The 20,864-nt window shown below is 44.6% G+C and overlaps 1 protein-coding gene across 2 annotated transcripts in view; it reads right to left on the bottom strand.

Annotated features, from left to right (window-relative positions):
- Positions 1-20,864, bottom strand: part of plekhm3 (pleckstrin homology domain containing, family M, member 3) — a 34,240-nt gene continuing 13,376 nt past the window's right edge. For both annotated transcript variants that reach the window (XM_018732397.2, XM_018732398.2), the window contains 5 exons: positions 18,939-19,084; positions 17,515-17,708; positions 12,532-12,595; positions 4,397-4,554; positions 1-3,523 (listed from right to left, as the gene is read on the bottom strand). In XM_018732397.2, coding sequence (XP_018587913.1) covers positions 3,343-3,523; positions 4,397-4,554; positions 12,532-12,595; positions 17,515-17,708; positions 18,939-19,084 — 743 coding nt within the window. In that variant the 3' untranslated portion in view covers positions 1-3,342. The remainder of the gene's footprint in view (positions 3,524-4,396; positions 4,555-12,531; positions 12,596-17,514; positions 17,709-18,938; positions 19,085-20,864) is intronic.

Genomic DNA, 20,864 nt, shown 5'->3' with positions numbered 1-20,864 from the left:
TTGACTGTGATAAATGGCTTTATTGGCATCATTGGTAGAAAAAAAGTAACAGGTTTCGACACACAGTCTCAATACCTGCATAAGAGATCAGCGGCAGCAAGGAGTCAACACACACAGAGCAGTTCACAGACAAATGGGAAGCAGTGCTAAGGCCCAAAGAAAGAGAAACAAAAATAATAAATACTCAATAAATAACCCTATAACCTGGTTGCAACACGATGCCAAAACATCCAAGGAAACATCTGAGTAAGTATTTCATGTTTCACCTTATGCGGGGAAAAAAAAGTCTCGTGCTCAGAACAAAACCTGTATTTCATCGCAACCTGTACACATTGAGTTCTGTTCTGTTGTCCATAATTCTCTTTTGTTTTCTGCAACCATAATGTTGCAGATCCCTGAATTTTACAACTTGTTCATTATTAATATTATTTTCAAGTTCAATTTTTCACAAAGACAGATGCCTAGCAGGACTTCTGAATTTAGTGCATTGAAATAATTGCATCCCTGAATAGATGGAAATCCCCACTATGTTCCTATTTATTCAAATGTTCAGTAACAACCCTCTTTCTTTATTAAGAACTGACCTGCCCTTAGTGATGGCTCTCCCATTGAACTTTTTCTCTCCCTAGCGTTCGACAAGCCATAGAGGGATCCGGCTCGTCTAAATGAACAGGGAAAGCACTGGGTTAAAAATGAAATGTTTCTTTCCAGAAAACCAGTAGTCCATTTTTCACCATGCATTTAAAAAGGAAGCAAAAGTACTGTTGTTCACACATTTTCCTACAACAGCAACAAAATAAAATGCACGAGTCTTGCCAACATACAAGGCTCCCTTATGCACAGTGAGATTGAAATATACAGTTTACATACAAAGCTGTAGCTAAACAAATCCTACTTCTCAAAACATGAGACTATCCCAGTTGCACAAAAATGTATTCAAGGGAAACACAGAACATCAACAGGCTTTTATCTTGGCTTTCAGTTTAAGGCAAGCAAAGATAAAGTAATTCAATAAATAATAGGATATTCTAAGTACTGAGGAGTGGCACAAATAAATCCTCCACCTCCTTAAGATACATACAATATTTACACATTTACAGAGCATAGCGTCCGAAACAAAAGGTCCCTTGGTGCTAGTGCAATGCTCCAAAACAACAAAAGTGGAGGCAATAATGAAACTGTTATTTTAAACACATGAATGATGAATCTTTCTTTCTTGTTCCACCCCAACTACATACATTTTCAAACAAGACTACCAATCATTTTCATTTTGGATCATGTGCTAGTGACCAGTGGACAGATGCATTGGTAAACAACTGAGAAATCCATGGAATTATATAATTCAAGTAGATGAAGGTGAATTTAGGCAGTGACCCCAAGGTAAAGTCACTCCTACAACAGCTTAAGTTGGAAGTTGAAGATAATGCCTTCCGGTCCACAGTAGGTAAGAGGGGCAGGTGTGATCAGCCATACGCAGCACTCAAAGAGCAAACCTTTACTCCCATTCACACCAAGCATTGTTGTTATCCTTTTCCAAAACTAATTTCAGTGTTAACCAGCCTACAGCCCTAAAAGCCCAAGCATTTCAAACAGCTTTTCTACAGATTTCAAGTGTAGCACAACATCCCAGTGCCCACTGGAGACTGCTGGGAGGATATGGCTACTTATGGAGTATAGTTCACTGGTTACCCTGCTCCATTTCATGGACTTTATGTCAAATGATACAGAGGAGAGAAAAGGGAGAAGAGGGAAGCACACCAAACATGCTGGAGAAGGCACCCGGACCAAGTCAGAGCTCCTTGGTCAATAAAGGAGCAACAAACAAGGCCACCAGTTTCTAAAGGAAATATTTACGAGTTTCATGTATTTTCAGTAAACAGAAGCAAACAATTACAGCAAAGTAAAACCAATTATTGCCTTATGTTCAGATTGAACAGTGAGGAGCCAGAAGAGCAAAACTGATACTGAGCAGTTCAACAGTAGCTTTGGGTTTTTTCTTGGGTTTGGAGTTTTGTGCTCATGACAGGAAGCTGATGTCCTGGCCTGCTGCTTTTGTCTTCTGTGGCTGTGTCGTAGCTGTGAATGTAGCCTAGATGACAAGATGAGTCTCTGAAATGAGAGTGGCCTAAAAAGCCTGCAAGGCTAATATAAAAAGACAAGGGTCTTCAAGACAGGCCCTGGTCTCCACCAAGCCCAGCAGAACGAAGATATTTGAGTATAACGTTCTAAGAAACGACCCCACCACTTCTCACCATAAAGCATCCTGTGCTGAGTTACAAGGAAATAAACTTGGGACTCACAACATTCAGAGATAAACACAAAGATTAGAATTAATGAGAGCTTAGAATTACAAACAGTGGTGCTAAAACAGAGATGCTCAGTTGGAAGCAGATAACTGGAACATTTGCACAGCATGTGGACAGTAAATCTGACATTGCAAATGAAGATGGATATTTGAGGATAAAGAAGCGCTGTCAAGTTTGACAGGCTGGTACAGAGAACAGGGTGAACAGTCATCTAATGTGGTCCAAGCCACTGGAAGAACAGGACCATTACACACTTCAGATCTATATCGTTCATGCTGGATTCTTCTCAGCATGTAACTGACAACACCCTCACCCAGCGTGCTCATGGTCACCTCTCCTGCAGCTTACAAACATGGCCCTCTGTCCCTCAGGAGGAGCATCCCAAAGTGTTCAGAAAGTGCTGGTCCAGCAGGACTTGTGGAGTGAAGTGACAGCCCGCTCATGGAAGCTGCAGTAGTCACATGAGACCTGGGAGAACAGTGTGTGGGTCTCCTCCCATAGCACCGCTCCTTTGGAACTACAGGCCCTCCAAGCCAGCACCTCTTCCCTTTCATCTGTGTGTGCGAGTCTGTGTGGTTTTTTTTTTGTGTGTTCCTTGGAGTTGTGTGCACTCTTCCTGGCCTCGGCAGTAATCTTGAAGATGAAAGGAAAAGGTCATTTGGTCTCATTATGGCGCGGCACTTCTTGTAGGAGATGTGTGAAGAGGATCTGCCTGTTCTGGCTAACTCCATCAGATGATAGGCAGCAAAACAGGTGAGAGGCCAACAGTCCAGCTTCCTCCTTTGGGCCCTGAGCTTTCAAACATGTACAACAACTGTACAACATGACCCCACAAAAACTCACAAACACATAACACACACATCCCCAGACTAGGAGTGAGTCTACTTCAGATATAGAATCTATTCCCTGTTTGCCAGAGCAGCAGTAAGGCTATAAACCTTGCCAATTTTTTCCCCTCTTCATTCTGTTTGGTGCTCACTGCTGTCCTGATGTAACCCCCCCCCCCCCAAAATGCTCCCTGTTCCCCAACGTGCCCTCAGGTGTCCTGGAAGGGCAGTTCAAAGCAGCTGTAGGGGTCATCGCAGGGGCTGTCCTGGGGTTCCAGTCTTCTCCAAAATGACGACGGCTTCTTGTGCAACTCTCTGCGCACACAGCGAGGGCACGGCTGGGCCCGCATTCTGCACTCAGTGTGGAAAACAGCACCGCAGCTCTCACACCTGGACACGGACACACACAAAACAGTGTCAGTGTTGGAGTACGCCAAGCCAAAGCTTAAGGTGCTATCAGGTAGGAGAAGTAGTCGACTGCTTCAGAAAAATTAAGATCAGAGGTGCAAGCAAAGAAGATCCATGCTTATCCAGAGGTCAGCAGTCCCATCGCCACTGCTACAGTGATGGATTTAGTAAATCTCAGTCCAGTATGGAAAATTTCAACTCTGATGTGAGGTGCTACATTTTTGTTTTTTATGAGTTAATTGCCTCAGTCAGATCACGTATAATTCTGCTTGAATAAAGAAATAGAAACAGAAAGATTGTGCACTTAAAAACATATTAAAACCCTACCAGTTAAAAAATTAAGGAGTCTATTTATTAGAACAAACAAGAGAAACTACATGGTACAATAACAATATAAATCATGGGCACAATACAAAGGAAGACTAATACAATGTCATGTGCAGCATGCAGCAGTGCAGGGGATTAAAGACACACCTCTGGCATGGATTGACTGAAACAATTAAAAATGTTATTGTGACAGAGTCTAGTGATCTGTCCTGTTCAACACTTCTAGGAAACGTCCACATAGTCCGTTTCTTGCACACACACCCCAAGAAGCAGGAAAGGCATAATCAGAATGAAGATGCCATAAATCAGCAGGAGACAGGTCTATTCAAGGGTGCACATGTGTTGCACAACATTAATATGTCCTTTTAGGTGGACACATCATGACAGGTTTTTCCACTGTAGTGAAGCAGGTGTAGTGAACCAAAACAAAGTACGCTATTTACAAAAGTGGTCCACTTCGGAACCGATTATCCTTGACAGAGCCCAATAATTAAATGTTGGGATACTAAAAAGCAGGCTGGGTCTCACCTCTTGGTGGCGCTCTCCTGGAAGGGGTATATGACCTGGCCATTGTGACACATCTCGCAGATGAAGCCCTTCTCGCTACAGAGGCTGCAGCTGTAAACGTGGGAGCTGGCAAACTTGATCACCTTTGAAAGGAAGGGGGCAAGCTTCCCATCTATGACCTGCAGAGGTGTCCACATGGAAAAGGATGAAGAAGGAGAGGAATGGTAATGAAAGTGAGATGGGATGCAGGCAGAATATGTAATGAACAGGTAATTGAAGACAAGGAGGAGGTGGCAGTAAAGTGGAAGATTGAAAGAGTGAAATTTGAGAAAAAAGACAAAATAGAAATGATAAAACACATATGCAACTGTAGAATTCCAGTTCAGTTTATTAACATGTTTTCTGTCTCTCATTTAAGCCTCAGGTTTACTTCTAGACTATGCAAAAAAAAGCCTCTGAGGCTTTCTAGATGGTGTACCCCCATTTAAAATAATGAAAAAGTATTTATTGCATATTCTGTACTATAGGCTACAGTGCTGAGAAAAAGTATATACTCCTTATTTTCTGCATTACTGTACATTTTTGAATTTGGTCACATCTTTAACCAAACATAATATTTGGTAATAGAAGCCCAGGTAAACAAACAATACAAAAAATACTGGTTGTGCCACCTTCTGCTGCAATAACTGTAAATAAACACTTCCAGCAGCTGTTGTCCAAGGCCTCACATTGCTGATGAGGAGTTTTAACCCACTGGATGAAGAACACCTTTAGCCCAGCAACACATCAAGCATGAACATCTTTGAACATGGACAGCTCTTTTCAGGTCTTGCTACAAAATTTTGATGACGTTTAAGTCAGGACTTCAACTAGTTTCCCTCAGCCATTCTAATGTTGATTTATGTGATTTACTTGTGTCTGCCATCACTATCTTGTTGCATGACCCAGCTGCACTTCCACTACAGCTCACTGACAGATGTCTTTTTAAAATGTTATGATACAGAGAAGGATTTATTGATTCATTGTATTCAGTGATGGTAAATCATCCAGGACATGACACTGCTACCACCATGTTTACTCACTAGTAGGCAGTCCTTATTGTGGAATACCGTATAAAATTTTCACCAAGCGCCTTGCTGAGCAAGGCCTGTGCCATCTTGAAAGATGACTTTTGCCAAAGTGGAGATATCCTTTGTCACATTCTTTTTTAGTGAGCAGTTTCTACCTAGGTACTCCCTCATGTATCTCGTTTTTGTAGTTTCATTATCACTGTGGACCATGAACACAAACTTAATTTTGAGCGGTCTGCAGCCAAGAGAGGTCTCCAGCACAGTGAATAGAGTTGTCAGTTATTTTTCTTACCTCATTGACAATATGTAGGACAGCCACTTCTAGATTAATTAATTACGTTGTTTTATGTATGGGGGAATTACATTTTCACACCTGGTGACTGAACCTTAGTTTACCTTCCACAACAAAGAAGGAATGCTGGTGTCATTTTTTTCTTTTAGGCTCCCCACATATACTATTACATCTAACAAAATGACCAGATTCAGTGTCAAAGAATTGCAAAAACAGAGACAACCAGAAAGGGGGGTAACTACTTTTTCTGAGAACTGCTTACTCTGAGGTGTGCATAATCCTCTTACAAAAAAATGCAACTTTAATGCCAACCCACAAATAAAACTGCAACCATTATAACAAGTATTCTCCTTGAAACCAGTTTTTTTAACATGTAAAGAAGGGAAGTGGTGAATGTAATGAGAGCATGACTCAAGGTTGTTTTGTGGCATAAGTCAAGGATACAAAAGCTGGAAATGATGATTATAAGCTTTACGTGTTCTTTTCCTGGAAGCCTATGACCACCCAACAAACACAAGCAAATGTGTGTGCACACACACACCCCTCCTTAATGGTTTATGTAGGCAACCAATCCAGTCAAACCAGCCCTCCACCTAATGCAGCCCTCATAACCAAGACTTGAATAAAATTACATATTTACTCCTAATACATTAGTGAACAGGGAACTTAGAGGCACTCAACTCCTTAAATGATGGAAACAGAAAATGCACAGCAAGTTATAAAGTACAGGTGGATAAAGTGGACCAAACACTCCAAAATATTACAATGGCTTGACTCAGCAATGTCAGCATTATATTCTAAAATTATGGCCTTTGATTGTAGGAAAAAGTTTTATTTCATAATCTAAGCAAGAGAAGAAAAACCTTTTCTAAAGAGGGCTGATGCAAAAGAATTTACTGGAATGTAAACCTGAAAACTAATGAAGATTTTTTTTTTTTTTAAAGGATGCTGGAGTGAGGGAGGGTCTTTTTCTAGTTACCTCAAAAAATAATATGTGAATGCCATTTACTGGCCAGCTAGTTAAGAATCGGCAGGGCTTTGAAAACAGGGGTTTGAAGGATGTGCATTGTGGCTACTGAATGGTTGAGGGAAGGGGCCCAGACCTCCAGCACACATTCGCCGAGGGGGCAGGGACAAGTGGCTACACCTGGCAGAGCTGCGGCTCACCAATTAAAGACCCTGTGAGCATTCTTCAGCCACAAGAATGAGCAGAGAAAAGAGGGAGAGCAAAGCGGTGGGGTGGACGACAAGGGGTGAGAGTGTGGGGGTGAGGAAAGAGGGGAGCCCCCCCACCTCGTCCCAAGTGGTGGTTAAGTTTCTGAGGGTTGGAAGCGGCAGAAAAGGCCCCAGCGAGAGGTGCCCAGTACAACACGCTGGTTCGTTCTTATGAAAGAGGAAGACAGTTAGGGACAGAAGGTACACCACCAGCACATCCACTGCTATCGGCCTTTCTGAGGTGACAGAACGGTGTAACGGACATACTCTGTATAAGAATGAGTGGAACTTTACTGATCCCAGAGGGACATTCTGTTTGGTTGCAGCAGTGTACAGTATGCAACATACATATATAGAGACATACATTGAAGACAAAGGGATAAATAACTAGAACAGTGATGTATACTAATCAGTTAGGTGAATAAAAGAATATATATATATGTACATACACAGTTTTGCTGCAGTGTAGACTGTGCCTGGGCTCATGCATCTATTTTTGCACACAAGGGCATTTGAAAGAATTCAGGTATCAACATGAATCACAGCATCTGACATTTAATTGCTGTGGGTCTGAAGGCTGACGATATTTCCATGAATGTGGTTTGTGATCACACTGCAGTTTGGTCATGTTTCGCTTATTCTGGCCCACAACCTTCTTGCTCCACACCGCTAATACATGTTTCCAGAAGTATCCCTCTCCCAAACACATTGGTGCTGACCCTCCATCCTACAATCCATACCTGTGCTATCCCCTTTGCCAGTAAGACAACTGACCACCCTGAGGGCACTACCCATGATGCCCTCAACAGCATACAGTGACCACATATAAAATACACAATAAGCAAAGCAACTACATATAAAATGCTGGCCCCTGTGACTACAGAAAGGCTTGAGTGCAAAGCTGGCATGGGGGGGTTGTACCACTTTTTTTTTTCTCTACAGTGCAAGTGCTAATATGGAAAGACCTTGGAAGATGAACACAAGTTAAAAGTGCCAAGAAAATTCCTTTCAGTGGACACAGGGAGCATGAAGCCAAGGTTACAGGTAAGTTTATACCATAAACATTTAGGGTAAAAAGCACTAGTACTGAAAGCGTTCAGTTCACATCTCTTTCGATATGAAATGAGAAGTCTTTCATACTGAGACACAAGGCAGAATTTTAAATTTGTCAATCACCGTTAAAGGAAAATGGTATGACACAGAAAAAGTAATGACCTTGAAAAGATTATGAATAACTGCTCCTTCAACAAGACAGAAATTGTGTGAAATCTGTAACAGTCTAGATGTACTGTTTGGTCAGGTCCCTTGGCCATCTCTCCCGGGACACGTTCGCTGCACACCTCCGACACAGAGGACCAAATAACGCTATTAAGAAAGTGCCAAACAAGGGCAACAATCAAGTCCCATGCAAGAGCTGATTTATGTGCCCATAAAGATGAAACATATACCCCCAGATCAATACTGACAGTAGGATTAATTAAGCGTATCGATAATTTAGCTGAGAAAATTAATACAGGCAACAGGCCCACACTTAGATCCAAGATTTATTCGAAACTGAGAGGGGGGGAATAGAAGAGCTGTGCTAGAGGAGAGGGGGGAGGGCTATTAGGATGCTATATAATAGCTAAATTCCAAATTCATATCCACTATGGAAAGATCAGAAGGCCCCTAAAATATTCTTAACTATTATGGTGCTTCTATATTTTTTTTTTGCCATTGATCAGAATCATATTCACTGTTTGGTACACTGTATTTTCATGTGAAAGTTATATTTCTATTACGTTAAACCTAATGCTTTACTTTCAAACGTACAGAAAATCTTTTTTTTTTTTTATAAATACCTTAGAAGACAGTACATTGCAAACTGTTAAGTTCTACTCCACTTACCTGCGTGTGGGTGATGTGTCCTTGGCTGCATGTACACTATATGATTTTCACCGTGATTCTGGTGTTTCACACAAATTTTCCACATCACAAGCAACTGAATAAGAAAGCAACGGGAACAAGATCACTGTTCCTCAACGAACCCCTGAGCCATTCCAGATGCTGCAGTCTTCACATTATTACTGCTCTTCTGACCCAAATTGTGTGAGCTGGGCAACAATGTGTCTTGTGAACAAGAGGCTGCAGCAGCATTTAACATCTTACAGGTGTAAGGATGGGGACAGAGGAACACAAATTTGCATGATGTAGGAGCAAATGCAGAAAGACCATTAGACTTAGAGAAGGAACACAACTGCTGGATCATCATGTTGTCTGGAGATCCGCACAGTGGGAGGGGGAAAAAAGTGTTGGTCAGACATTGCTGATGATTAAATTAAAGCATGACATGGTTTTTTGGGTTCGGATGCTATGCATTGCTGATTTTCCAACCATATTTCCTAATAAGATGTGCTTTGGGGCACCAGGTGGCATAGTGATCAGAGTACAGCCTCTGAACTTTTTGTGTTCGCAGTACCCAGCTTCATATCCCATCCCCCTTGATCAAGACATGTATCCTGAATTTACAAAGTAAATTAGAAAGTAAAAATTACCCAGCTCTACAAATGGATAAATAACTTTAAGCAATTTAACACTGTAAGTCACTTTGGAGAAAAGTGTCAGCTAAATGGATACATGTAAATGTATCTACAGTGAGTGGAAACAACATAGACAGTTGGTCAACAAACTGCAATATCACAGTTGATGTAACAAAAACACTCGGAAATCTGGCTTCCTTTTCACACTCAGGGGGTAAAATTCTGCAAAATGTGACTCCTATCTACCACCTGCCTACCCGGTGATGTTACGGTTTTAAAAGCTGAGTGGTCTTACACACGGCCTCAATGGAACAGCCTGCAGAGGAAGAGAGCTTTAAAAACAAACACGCACCAGAAATGCTTAGAAATATGCTGAACCACTTACACTTTAATCTAATCTGACTTTAATGTAAACAATGCCAATGGCGAACAAGATCACCACAACAGTTGAAAGATTGTCCACTAGAAGAAACCCCCAGCAGCAGCAGCAGCCTTCTTCGGTAACAATGGGCAGATCCTTCACAATAAGACCTTGCGAAGGAAGGTTTGCCACTTCTGACGGACCGTTGGGCCGAAGTTGAGCTCATTTGTAGAATTATCTACAGAAGCGTGAGCCAACCTCCAGCTGCTGTGCCGAGAGGCAGCTGCCAGAGAAGTGAGCCGGGGCTGCACAGAGGAGCACGAGCGGGCCGACAGCATCCCACAGCCCCCCACATCCTCCACGGCCCCCTGTGCCACACAGCTTTGTTATGTGACACTTAATCCTCCAAAATCACTGTTTAACACCCAGCACTTTAGCCTTTCCACCACGAGCTCTAATGAAGGCCCAAATGTCCTCGCCTGCTTCATTAAATGGCTCAGAAAGGCCCAGGATTAGACAGATAAAGAGAGGGTGAGCCCTGTTTGGATAACGCCCTGCCTCTGACTGGAAAACAGGATTAACGGCACACTGTGTGTCTTGCTATGTGTGTGCGTGCGTGCGCGCGCGATCGCATGAATGCGAGTGTGACTGCTGGCGTGGCTCTGAGTGTCAGAGACAGAGGTGTGGAGCCATGAAAGTGACTCAACAGCTGTGAAAGTCCTGATGGAGATGGCGCCCGGAGCCGCGCAGCTCCTCAGCTCCAGCAGTAACTTTCATAAAGACGACTGGTTCACCTTAGAGGCTAAACCACTGCAAAGTGCGTCCAAGCAGGTCTGTCTTGGAATGTGCCAGCGTATGAAGACGTTTAAGAGTGTGTGAACTTGCGGCTCTGCATGTCATGTGCGTGTTACTTGAGGGCGATGAATTCCCTCTTGTCTCCGCCAGTTGTTTTTACGTTACTGGTAAGACTAACATGGCTCTCCGTACAATGCGGGAAATACAATTTGCATTTACAAAGGACTGGCAATTTTATAAAAAAAAAAAAAACTTAAAGACAGGTGAAAGAAAAGGAAACTGTCACTAAAAGGGACCTAATGGTCCAACACTCCATCTTACAAGGGAAGCCCGTGTAAACAAACAGGACGAAAGATTTGATCTGACAGATAAGGATGAATTAATACGCCAAACACGTTTCAACCCCACAGGATCCACAGAACTGTTTTTGAAACCACTTTCCTGCAGCTCTCCATTCATGGAATTCGCAAAAGAAAAACGGAACGCGTGAAGGACGGACCTTCTGGCCGAGGTGATAAATAAAAGAGAGGGAAAAGGCCATTATGACATCCTAAAGAGGAGAACAACGAGTTGTAAATGTGACCTCTCTCTGCCACGGGCTGCAAAAGACCAAAAAGGTCAAACGCACAGTGCCCTGCGCGAGTCTCAAACCACGCAGAAGCATATTTATCAGAAAGACGCTGACATGAATTGAACTGCCTGGTGTAAAAGGCTTTTCTTACTTTCTTATTTATTCTTAAATGACAAGACGACCACAAAGAATCTCTCAAAAATGACTCGAACACCAAATTGCAAAACTGTCCCGGCTACAGCACATAACAGTGTTGCGGATAAAAACCGACGGAAAACTGGTGATAAACTAAGAAATTCACTGTTTGGTAAAAGGTCTGTTTGTACTCTCACACACACAAAAAAATACTTCTGATTCTTTAACCGTCTCTGGTCATTTCTAATAAAGCTCAATGTGTGCACATGACATAGTTTAAGTCTACGCTGACATGTGCTATATCAGAACACCGAGATGGCAGCTACACACACACACAAACTGGCACACGGTTCGTCGACAGCCTGGAAACTGGGGAAGAATGGAGAACTGTCACGCTTTGTTTTTCTGCCTGTTAGCTTTGAATGTGTGCAATTAGTTAGCGGCCTGGGGGAAGTGTAGACGGGGTGGGGTGCAGAGACAATTGTGCCCTCCTACTGGGCGCTGCCTCCGTGTCTGACTGTGGGTCAGCGCTAGGCTTAAACGGGGAAGGGGGGCCCAAGAGGGACAAGTGTGGGGGCAGAGATAGAGCAGGGTGAAGAACAAGTGCGGGGCAGCACAAATCTTTCCTGGGAAAGCAGCGCTGCCCCGTTCCCTGCGCCTGAGGGACGCGAGCCGGTGACCGTGACACTGGCCATGCACACAAGAGCCAACAGAAGGAAGAGCCCTGGAGACACCAGGGCTCTTAGCAGCAAGATCACGTACAGCTGTTTCGTCACTTGGCTGTCGGCTTCCAGCGTGTCAGCCACACGGACTGGGACGTCCCACACCACCGCAGTCCTGCAATTCTGTCACCTTTCCGACGATATCTTCATATGTGACAAAACTGAGCGTGTTAAGAGTGGGAGTCATAAGCACTGCTTAGACAGCAAAGTCAACACAAAGGACACACACTCAAAGGTTCGAAGTTCAACATGTTACAGCAAATCCATCCAGCAGCAGGTGTGAGGTATGACCGAGGTTGACACGACCAAAATAAATGTAAGCGTTCCAGGATACAGAACTGGAGCCCAAGACTGAAACACAGCTTGGTTATCTAAGGGAAGGGTTATCATGACACACACCTCACAGGCAAGGTGTGAAAGGGAAGTAGTGATCTCTAAGGCACATCAGGTGATTGGTGCTTCGTCGGGCGTCTTACCTGCTGCAAGTCAGCTAGGGAATACAGGTGGATGTGCTGCAGGAGGTACTCTCTGGGGAAGATTCTGGAAGAAAACACAAGAGCATCATGAGCACTCGGAGGCCGGAATGTAGGAATAGCAGTTGGGAAAAAGGGAGGCCAACCACCTCAATGCAATTCTCTAAATGTGCCATTTCTTCTCGTTCTTTCTTCTACGAATTTACTTCAGAACTTGACACGTGGAGAGAGTAACGGCAATCAGCCCAGTCGTGGCAAAATGCAAAAATGGCACAATGAAAGACGCACAAAAAGCTAAGGTGTGGAGCACCTCCATAATACTCAGTAACCACAGCAACACGGAGCCAAGTTGCCTTCAAAATGAGGGTTAACTGAATTGAATCCATGCAGCCTGTGAAACAGGCGTTTAAAAGCACTCTCTCTTATTAAAGATGAAGTACGGATGCTCCATGCAGCTTGCCCAGCTATTAAAGCCCTCTTCAGTACTTCACTGGGCTGCGCTGCCTCCTCACTCTTTCGCCAAGAGCTCCTGGCAGGAGCTCAAAATGAGCGGACAGAGGCAGTGGCTGGGGCAAAAAGGGGTTCATGTCCCATTTTGTGTTGTGCTTCTAAATTAAGCTTAATGCAGCCCAAGCAATCCACCCATGTCATATCCTGACTCAGTGGATGCATCGAGTGATCATCAAGGCTGCGATTTCAAGTTTTAGGGAATGGCTGAAAGACTAACCATTCCATAGGATCATAATGGCAAAAGTGGACAATGCCCCCCCAAAAAAAGAAAATCATGCCGTATTCCTACTTGCCCTCCCCCACCCCAGTGTGAACACAAGCAAGTGCTACAGCATCCTGCATAGAGGAACTCGCTCCACGTGGAGGACAGCCATGCAAGTTGCATGTTCTCCTCCTGATCAAAGTAGGAGAGCCCCTCTTGCGAGAGTATGAAACATTCAGCAGAGCAAACAACTCTTATGCAACACAAAAGGTTGCGAAAAACAAAAAATGCCACCGAAATGCACTCCCTTCCCAGATAAACTGGTCACAAATTTCTCATGAAAAAAATTCCACACTCGGCATATAGGTACAGCTGGTTGTAAACAGGAAGGTCAATTATGGATGTTCTAAGATTCACAGATCACATTCTGCTACTCATAATGGAGAAGATATGAAGCAGGAGCTCATTATAAAAAGGAGCTACTGAAGGACAGCAAATAATGTGACAAATTTACCATGAATCGATGGTATAGGTTGTCCTTCGACACACCTCTCAAAAGCAATCGTAACACATACGTAGATGACAATGTGATGTGTTACACCTTTTAACAGAGTTCATTCTTAGTCATTATCACAAGTTCTGGGCTTCTTTTTTGGAATGTATGACCCACATACCTAATTTTTTCAAAAGAATACCACTCTGTGTGTATGTGTGTGTGTATGTGTGTGTATACTCCTGAATGTGGCACTTGATGCTCTTTACTCTTTATTACAGTCACACTCATTCCTTTCCTATAAGCAGCCAGGTCTGGCCACACACCACAAATGTACAAGATGTGAATAAAACAGGTAAAAATTCAGTTACACTGGTGATGCTTAATTTTGTGTTCAGGACATCACGAAACCTTGTGGCAATCAGATAGAAAGACTTATGATAGCGAAATGAGACTTTTTTTTTTTTTTTTTTTATTTGCAAATGAGTCCAACTTGACGGGAACACACGGTGAGGGTTGAAAAGCTATGACCATTCGGGAAGGTCTAATACTCTACAGAGACAAAGACTACTGGGTGAGGAAGCGTCTCCTGCTTTGTGCTCTCCGTTCAAAGGTTTGCCATGATGATGAATTGTGGGTACCAGGTCAGTTAAGAGACTGAAGCCAACTCCAAGGCAGCTGTTGCCAACACTGGGGCCATGTTTACCAAACTTGTTTACTCTTCACATACACAAATGTTGGCTTTACCTCTGGGGCAAAAACTTTGGGTGAGCTGCTGACGTGCCAAAATACCCATCAAAAATCACATCGCTGCCAACGCCATTTTACACCAGGAATCGTGACCAGAGGAGAGAACTGGAAAGGCCAGTAATATCAAAATGAATTTTTATCCATTAAATATTTGTACATTGATGTGATTAACAACACTGTTAACACAGCCTTTCTGGTACACTACATCAGACCGCCTGTAGGTAATATGGTAAGGCAAAAAGAGTGTGTGTGTGTGTGTGTGTGTGTGTGTGTGTGTGTGTGTGTGTGTGTGTGTAGTGACAGTAGTTTTAGCAGCGTTCTAGCTGGTGTGTGTGCGGGTTATAGTGCGCATTCGATCAGCCTGACAGCAGGGGTTCAGACAGCTCTTCCCTGTCTCAGCGTGGGCAGTGTAAACACACACAGGCTTTTTCCAGCCATGGAGATCTGTAAATTTTGCCATGGGATTGATGGCTGGGATAATATTTTAGCGCCACCGCGGTCATTAATTCAACACTGTTTTGAAGTTCGGGGCGTTAGCTAATGGTGTGCAGCCATAAACACAGGCCCGTGTATGCGCTCTTCGCCGAAGCTGCCGTAAACAGCACTGCCAGCGGAAGGCCTGTCAGCTGGGGCAGCTGCGATCACTCGTGTGTGCAGAGGCACGGGCAACCCCCTCCGTCAGCGGGGGGGCTTCGAACAGCCCCAAGCCTGACGTCACAAAGCGGGGCATCAAAGGAGCAGGTGAGAGATGGGCGTTTCCATTCACAAAAAGGTCCCGGGTGCGAATAAACAGACACGCACACAGAGAGAATCCCAAAGCCTTTCTCACTGACGACCACTAAGCAAAACACGCAAATGACAAAACACACAGACCTACAGTGTGAACGTGTGCAAGTGGACCTGTGAAATATGCCCTTGCACACGAGAAGCAATACACACCTATGTCGCAATCCAGTGGCCCGATATGCCGACAACACAGGGTAAGGACCGTATGGCCGAGATGAAAGGTAGAGTCAGTGAAACGGAGGTGATGCTTTGCTGTGTTTACACTGTGTGAGCCAAGTGCAGCCCGGCGTAAGCGGCCCCATAGGCGGAAGGTAATGGGTCTAATACCCAGCCGGCTCATGTCAAAGCTGCTAAAAATGGTGGCGCCCCTTCCGTACTCTGCGCTCCACATTAAAAAGATGGATTGGTGTCCTGCCCACAGTGGAATTCCGCTGCACACAAAGCTTAATTTCCAAGAAATGGGAACTCGACAACCACTTGGGAGCCATTTGTTTGTACATATTCACATGTGGGTACAAAGCTCCAGAAATTAAGAAAACACAAAGGAACGAGTGAAGATGGTCCCACAGTCGCCTCTTTTCCTATGAATGGCTCATCAACAGCTGACCAGTGAGTAGCCTTTTCTTCTCATGTGGATCAAGGTTACCGAGGTTAAACAGGTTAGAGAGGTTAGGCTTGCAAGAAACTTGTGGAATGCAGTACTTCAGCTTACCGCACACTTCATTTCATCACGTAGCTCCCTTAACGCTCGAGCTTTCAATTGTCGGTGGTCCCATCCAAAACGGAGTAGAGCGCCATAACTGTTTATAAAGCAATTCTAAAAGAGACTGTCATCTAATGTTGTGTTACATCTTCTAACCAACTTCATTCCTAATAGTTAGAACAAGTTCTACACTTCTTTATTAAATTTATGCCCTGTAGATCTCGCTTACCTGAAATGATATCAGTCTCCGTGCGTGTGTGTGTATATGTGTCTGAACTCCTGAAGCTGGCATTTGATACTCTTTGCTCTTTATTATAGTCTCAGCCACTCATTTCCTTTGGCTGGCCACAGCTGACCACATACACACTGCACACGTAGAAAATTCACTGAAATGTAAAATCCAACGAAACTCTCAAACAATAATTTCACGTGTTCAGATGCCCAGTGTAAAGGATGTCATGAAGCCCAATTTCAATCAGATGGAAACCATCATATTTATGACACGTGAAAATAATAAATGAGTCAAATTCAACTGGGACGCAACCCGAGGGCTAATCCACCTCTCTTGTGTAAAGACCAGCTCGACACATCCCCAAACACACTGGCTGTGTGGGATCACAGTGTAGCTCAACACATCTCACATGGGACCACAGGCTGGTTTTTGTGAGCACAACACACAACCCTTCACAGAGAACGACCGGATCAAGGCTCAGAGAGCCTTTAAAACCGCTCCCTCCCTACACATTGGCGCTTTATGCTGAAGGCCTAAGCCCTGCATCGTTTTGAAGGGACCCCCTTTTGCCATTGCCACCCAGCATCACCTCGCTACAAAAGGTTGGCTGCGTCAGTGATCCGGAGAGGGGAAGAGCGGAGGATGAAAGAAGACCTGTGAACAGTAGGATGGTAAAGCACTATGAAATTAATGGCTTCCTATTTCTTTCTCAACTACTCTTGGAGATGCCTTGCATAACAGTTCTGGGAAGGGTCCCCCCCCCCGCCGCCACCCATTCCTAACTTTCTTGGCTGGGGGATGATGTGAGCATTTAGCAGTCAGAGGGCTCTCCTTCCACACATTTGTTTAGTTGCGCTCTTTTAGTTCCGCAGGCCGGATGGGAAAGCAGGAAAAGGTAAAGAAGAGGAAACCAGGCAGCTGTTTCGTGGGGCTGCCAGACAAAACAAGGCCGGGTGACTCCGAAACACACGGTCTCAGAGAGGGTGTCGCCTGGGGGAAAAAAAGTCACCTTGCGCCGATGCGTCAGATAACCTGAGTGCCATTTGATCAGCATTGTGTCCCTGTGCACTTCTCTGTATGCGTGTCACAACACAGAGCACATGAAAGAAAGGCAGAAAAAAGCCGCTGTTACCATGTTTACTTGCTGCACTCCGTCCCGAGAAACATTTATGCAACCGCGCTGGGACTTCCTCAGACCCACTGGACCGGGAAGGAACAACCTCTCTCTTCCCGCTTCGTACCGTGTCTCACAGCGACCCCGCGACCGCTTCAATCCCATGCCGTCCGTCCACATAGGCGGCAGCGCTCACCTCCGGCGCAAGTCCTCTGCCACTGCAGCGCGGCAGCTGAAGAGGTAGGCGCGCAGCGACTGGAGCTGCTGCCGGAGCCGCAGCACGGCCGCCAGTGCTTCGCAGTGCTCGTACAGGCAGGGGTTCAGCTGCTGCACGTCCAGCAGGGGTTCCTCGTACACAAACTCCAAAAACTCCTTAGCCTGTTTCGAGACCTGTGCCGAGAGATGGGGGACACGTGCTCAGGAAACATGCAGTAAGAACCAGCAAACGTCCAGGGGTTGTGGGTGGCGGAGGCTCCACGAGGGAAGGGGATCGCTGTGCCAGTTCGTACCTTTCATACCGTCTCTGTGTCCTTGACCATCTATTTACTCCCGTTTTGTTTACCATACAAAACAAATCTAGTTCACCATACAAAGCATTGGTTACATACATACATTAAGACTCAAAAGTTTGGAACCACCCAGAAATCTTCACGTTTTTGAAAGAATTGATACTTTTTGTTAAACAGATTTAAACATATAGAATAAACATTACTAATTCTGCAAATGGCTATGAGTGCTTGAAATAACCAATTTATAACTCATAATTTTTACTACATCAATTTAGTTTAAGTACCTTGCTCAAGGGTACTACTTACATTTACATTTATTCATTCAGCAGACGCTTTTGTCCAAAGCGACGTACATCTCAGCAAAAGTACAAGTTATGCATTACATTGAGAAAAAGTGACATAGCTGCAGACATGTAACTCAAGTAAACCTAGTTTGTTACCTACCACTTGCTGCACCGAGGTTCATCGTTCGAGTAGGTGCATAAAACATTGTATCTATCAACCCGCACAGCTACACGACACGAATGAGCGACGGGAAAAAGCGGTAGCAAAACAACTACATTTACCCGAAACACCACGAACAGCAGCGACGCACCTCCAACGCAAAATATAACGCACAATACTACTGATGACAAGACGGTGGCTCTACCCACTATGTCACCTGCTGCTCCCCATGTCTAAGAAAGTAGTTTCATAAGCACTGACACGTCACTTACATGACAATACATGACACAAATTAGACACTGAGATGTATGCCTGGGCCACTGCAAGTGTGTTGCTCATATAAGTCTCTCATCAGCCATCCTGCAGTAATCTTGCCAGGGCAGTAAAATATTACTCATGTCCTGGAGGGCAGACTTTCTACTGCTTAAAATGTAGGTGGTTATAAAATAACATCCTTGCCAAGTGTCGAGCTCATTTATTCCACATGCTGCTATTTATGATCTCTTGTAGCCACTTCTCTATCTGTAGAACCTTACGGGCTTCTCTGTCTTACAGTTATTAATATAGACGGCAACAGCGGGGTGTCGCTGCCAGCAGAAGTGTCACCAGCAGCATGTGGCCACACACACACACACACACACACACACACACACACACACACACTTACCTTGTGTTTGCTCGTGTCCCAGTTGTGCAGGAGGCGAGCGGGGATGAGGAACAGGTCATCCTCGTGGCAGCTGGTGCAGTAGTACCAGCCACTGTAGCAGCACACCTTGGCCTTGCCCCGGGATAGGCCCACAGGCCTCTGACACCCTGCACGAGAGCACAGGCAGAGAGCTGCACTCACCATTTACCTTGTTTTTACACAAACCTCTCAGCGTTTATCACCGCAGCAGTATGGAGTGAGACATTTACTTTTAATAACGACAGAAGGAAGAAAATACTTGGGGATTTGTCTTTTCTTGCTGACACGAGTCTCCCTGAACCCTCGCAGAAAGTATCGCAGCACATGCTTCGCCCTCCCATTCCCTACGGAGCACAACTAGAACAGCACAGCAGAGAACAGTTTAAAGCACACACCAAATGTGTGCGTGTCCTCCTTTTGTCACTTGTGTTCGTCACTGCACTCTGCGAGACACCTTTTGCAAGACCGGCACCTGACCGATGACAGGAAGGCCAGAGCATGCCGTTTTGGGGAAGTTTAGCAGACTGCTAACCACTTTCCTGACAAGCGGTAACTGTGGTCCAAGGGCTGCACTTCCAAACCTGTCGAGGACCTGTCCTGGAGGCCAACGCATTCATCGGCATATACAAGCAAGAGATGCACATTAACACCTTATCTCACTGTGTTTTATCTCTTTATGTCCAAAGACATGCTGTCCAGGTTCCCCCATAGTGTGTGAGTGACAGAGAGAGTGTGTTCCACTGCTGTATGGATGAGTAACCCATTGTAAGTAGTGTATCTAGCAGTGTAAGTCACCTTGGTAAATAAGGTGTGTGGGCTAACAACACTACATAGAGTTCATTGGAAGTTGCTTTGGAGAAAAGAATCTGCTAAGTGAATAAAAGTAAATGTAAATGTATTTGCAACTTAGGATGTGCTCATTTCTTCTCCCCGATGACTGATGAACAAGTGTCCTCCGTTCTGTCTGATCCTTCAATGCAGGGAAGCGGCAAAAGCGTGCACCACAGTTGGTCCTCGACTTATGAAAAATGTGGTTACGACGGTCCTCCATATTAACCTTACTATATGTGCGGGACGTTCAGACGTCATACCGTCCAAGGAGAACCGCTCCACCTGTTGGTAACATCGACTGGCTGCACTGCCACAGGACATCACAGTTCTTACTCACTCTCTTTGTGTGCCACCAACTGTGTATTATTTACAGAATCGTTTTGTTTGCATTAACAATTTTTTCTTTTTTTCCTCTCAATGGCCAGCAACTGAGAAAGATGTTCAGGTGGTGAAGAAAAAAAAAAGTGAAAGAAAACAGATCGCGAATGAAAGTGAACATAGCAGGATGGCATAAACACAGAACAATCATGCACGTTCCTTGGTTATATATCTCCATGGTTCATTTAATACAGAATATTAAATGAAAAATGAGCAAAAATATTTCTGACTTACGACCACATCATCTAAAGGAAACCCCCCCCATCATAAGTCAAGGACCACCAGGGCTAACGCCCAATTCACACATGACACACGGCACCGTTCCCAGTGTTTCCCAAAGCGACTGCAGACCATTAGGGCTGAGCAGATAAATGGTTAAGAGCACAAACTTGCAGATACATGTCCAGATACACACACACACACACACACACACACACACACACACACACTTGCATGAGACAGGCAGGTGGATCAAAAGGACACACAAGCCCTCTCCTTCAGCCATATCTGAGGAGCTTCGGTGCAGAAGTGCACTGAGCTGAAGGAGTGTAGCTGCCATCGGTGCCGCGCTGGTCTCCATCTCTGGCCAAATGTTGACTTTACAAGGAGGACACAGTGCACACAAACCCAAACAATGACCGCGCGCCAGCACACAGGTGTCCCTTATCGCACGCATGCGGGCAGGTTGAATCAGAAGCA

Source organism: Scleropages formosus, chromosome 1 (assembly GCF_900964775.1).
Source record: "Scleropages formosus chromosome 1, fSclFor1.1, whole genome shotgun sequence".
Classification (NCBI taxonomy): domain Eukaryota; kingdom Metazoa; phylum Chordata; class Actinopteri; order Osteoglossiformes; family Osteoglossidae; genus Scleropages; species Scleropages formosus.
This window is presented reverse-complemented; position numbering and strand designations above follow the sequence as displayed.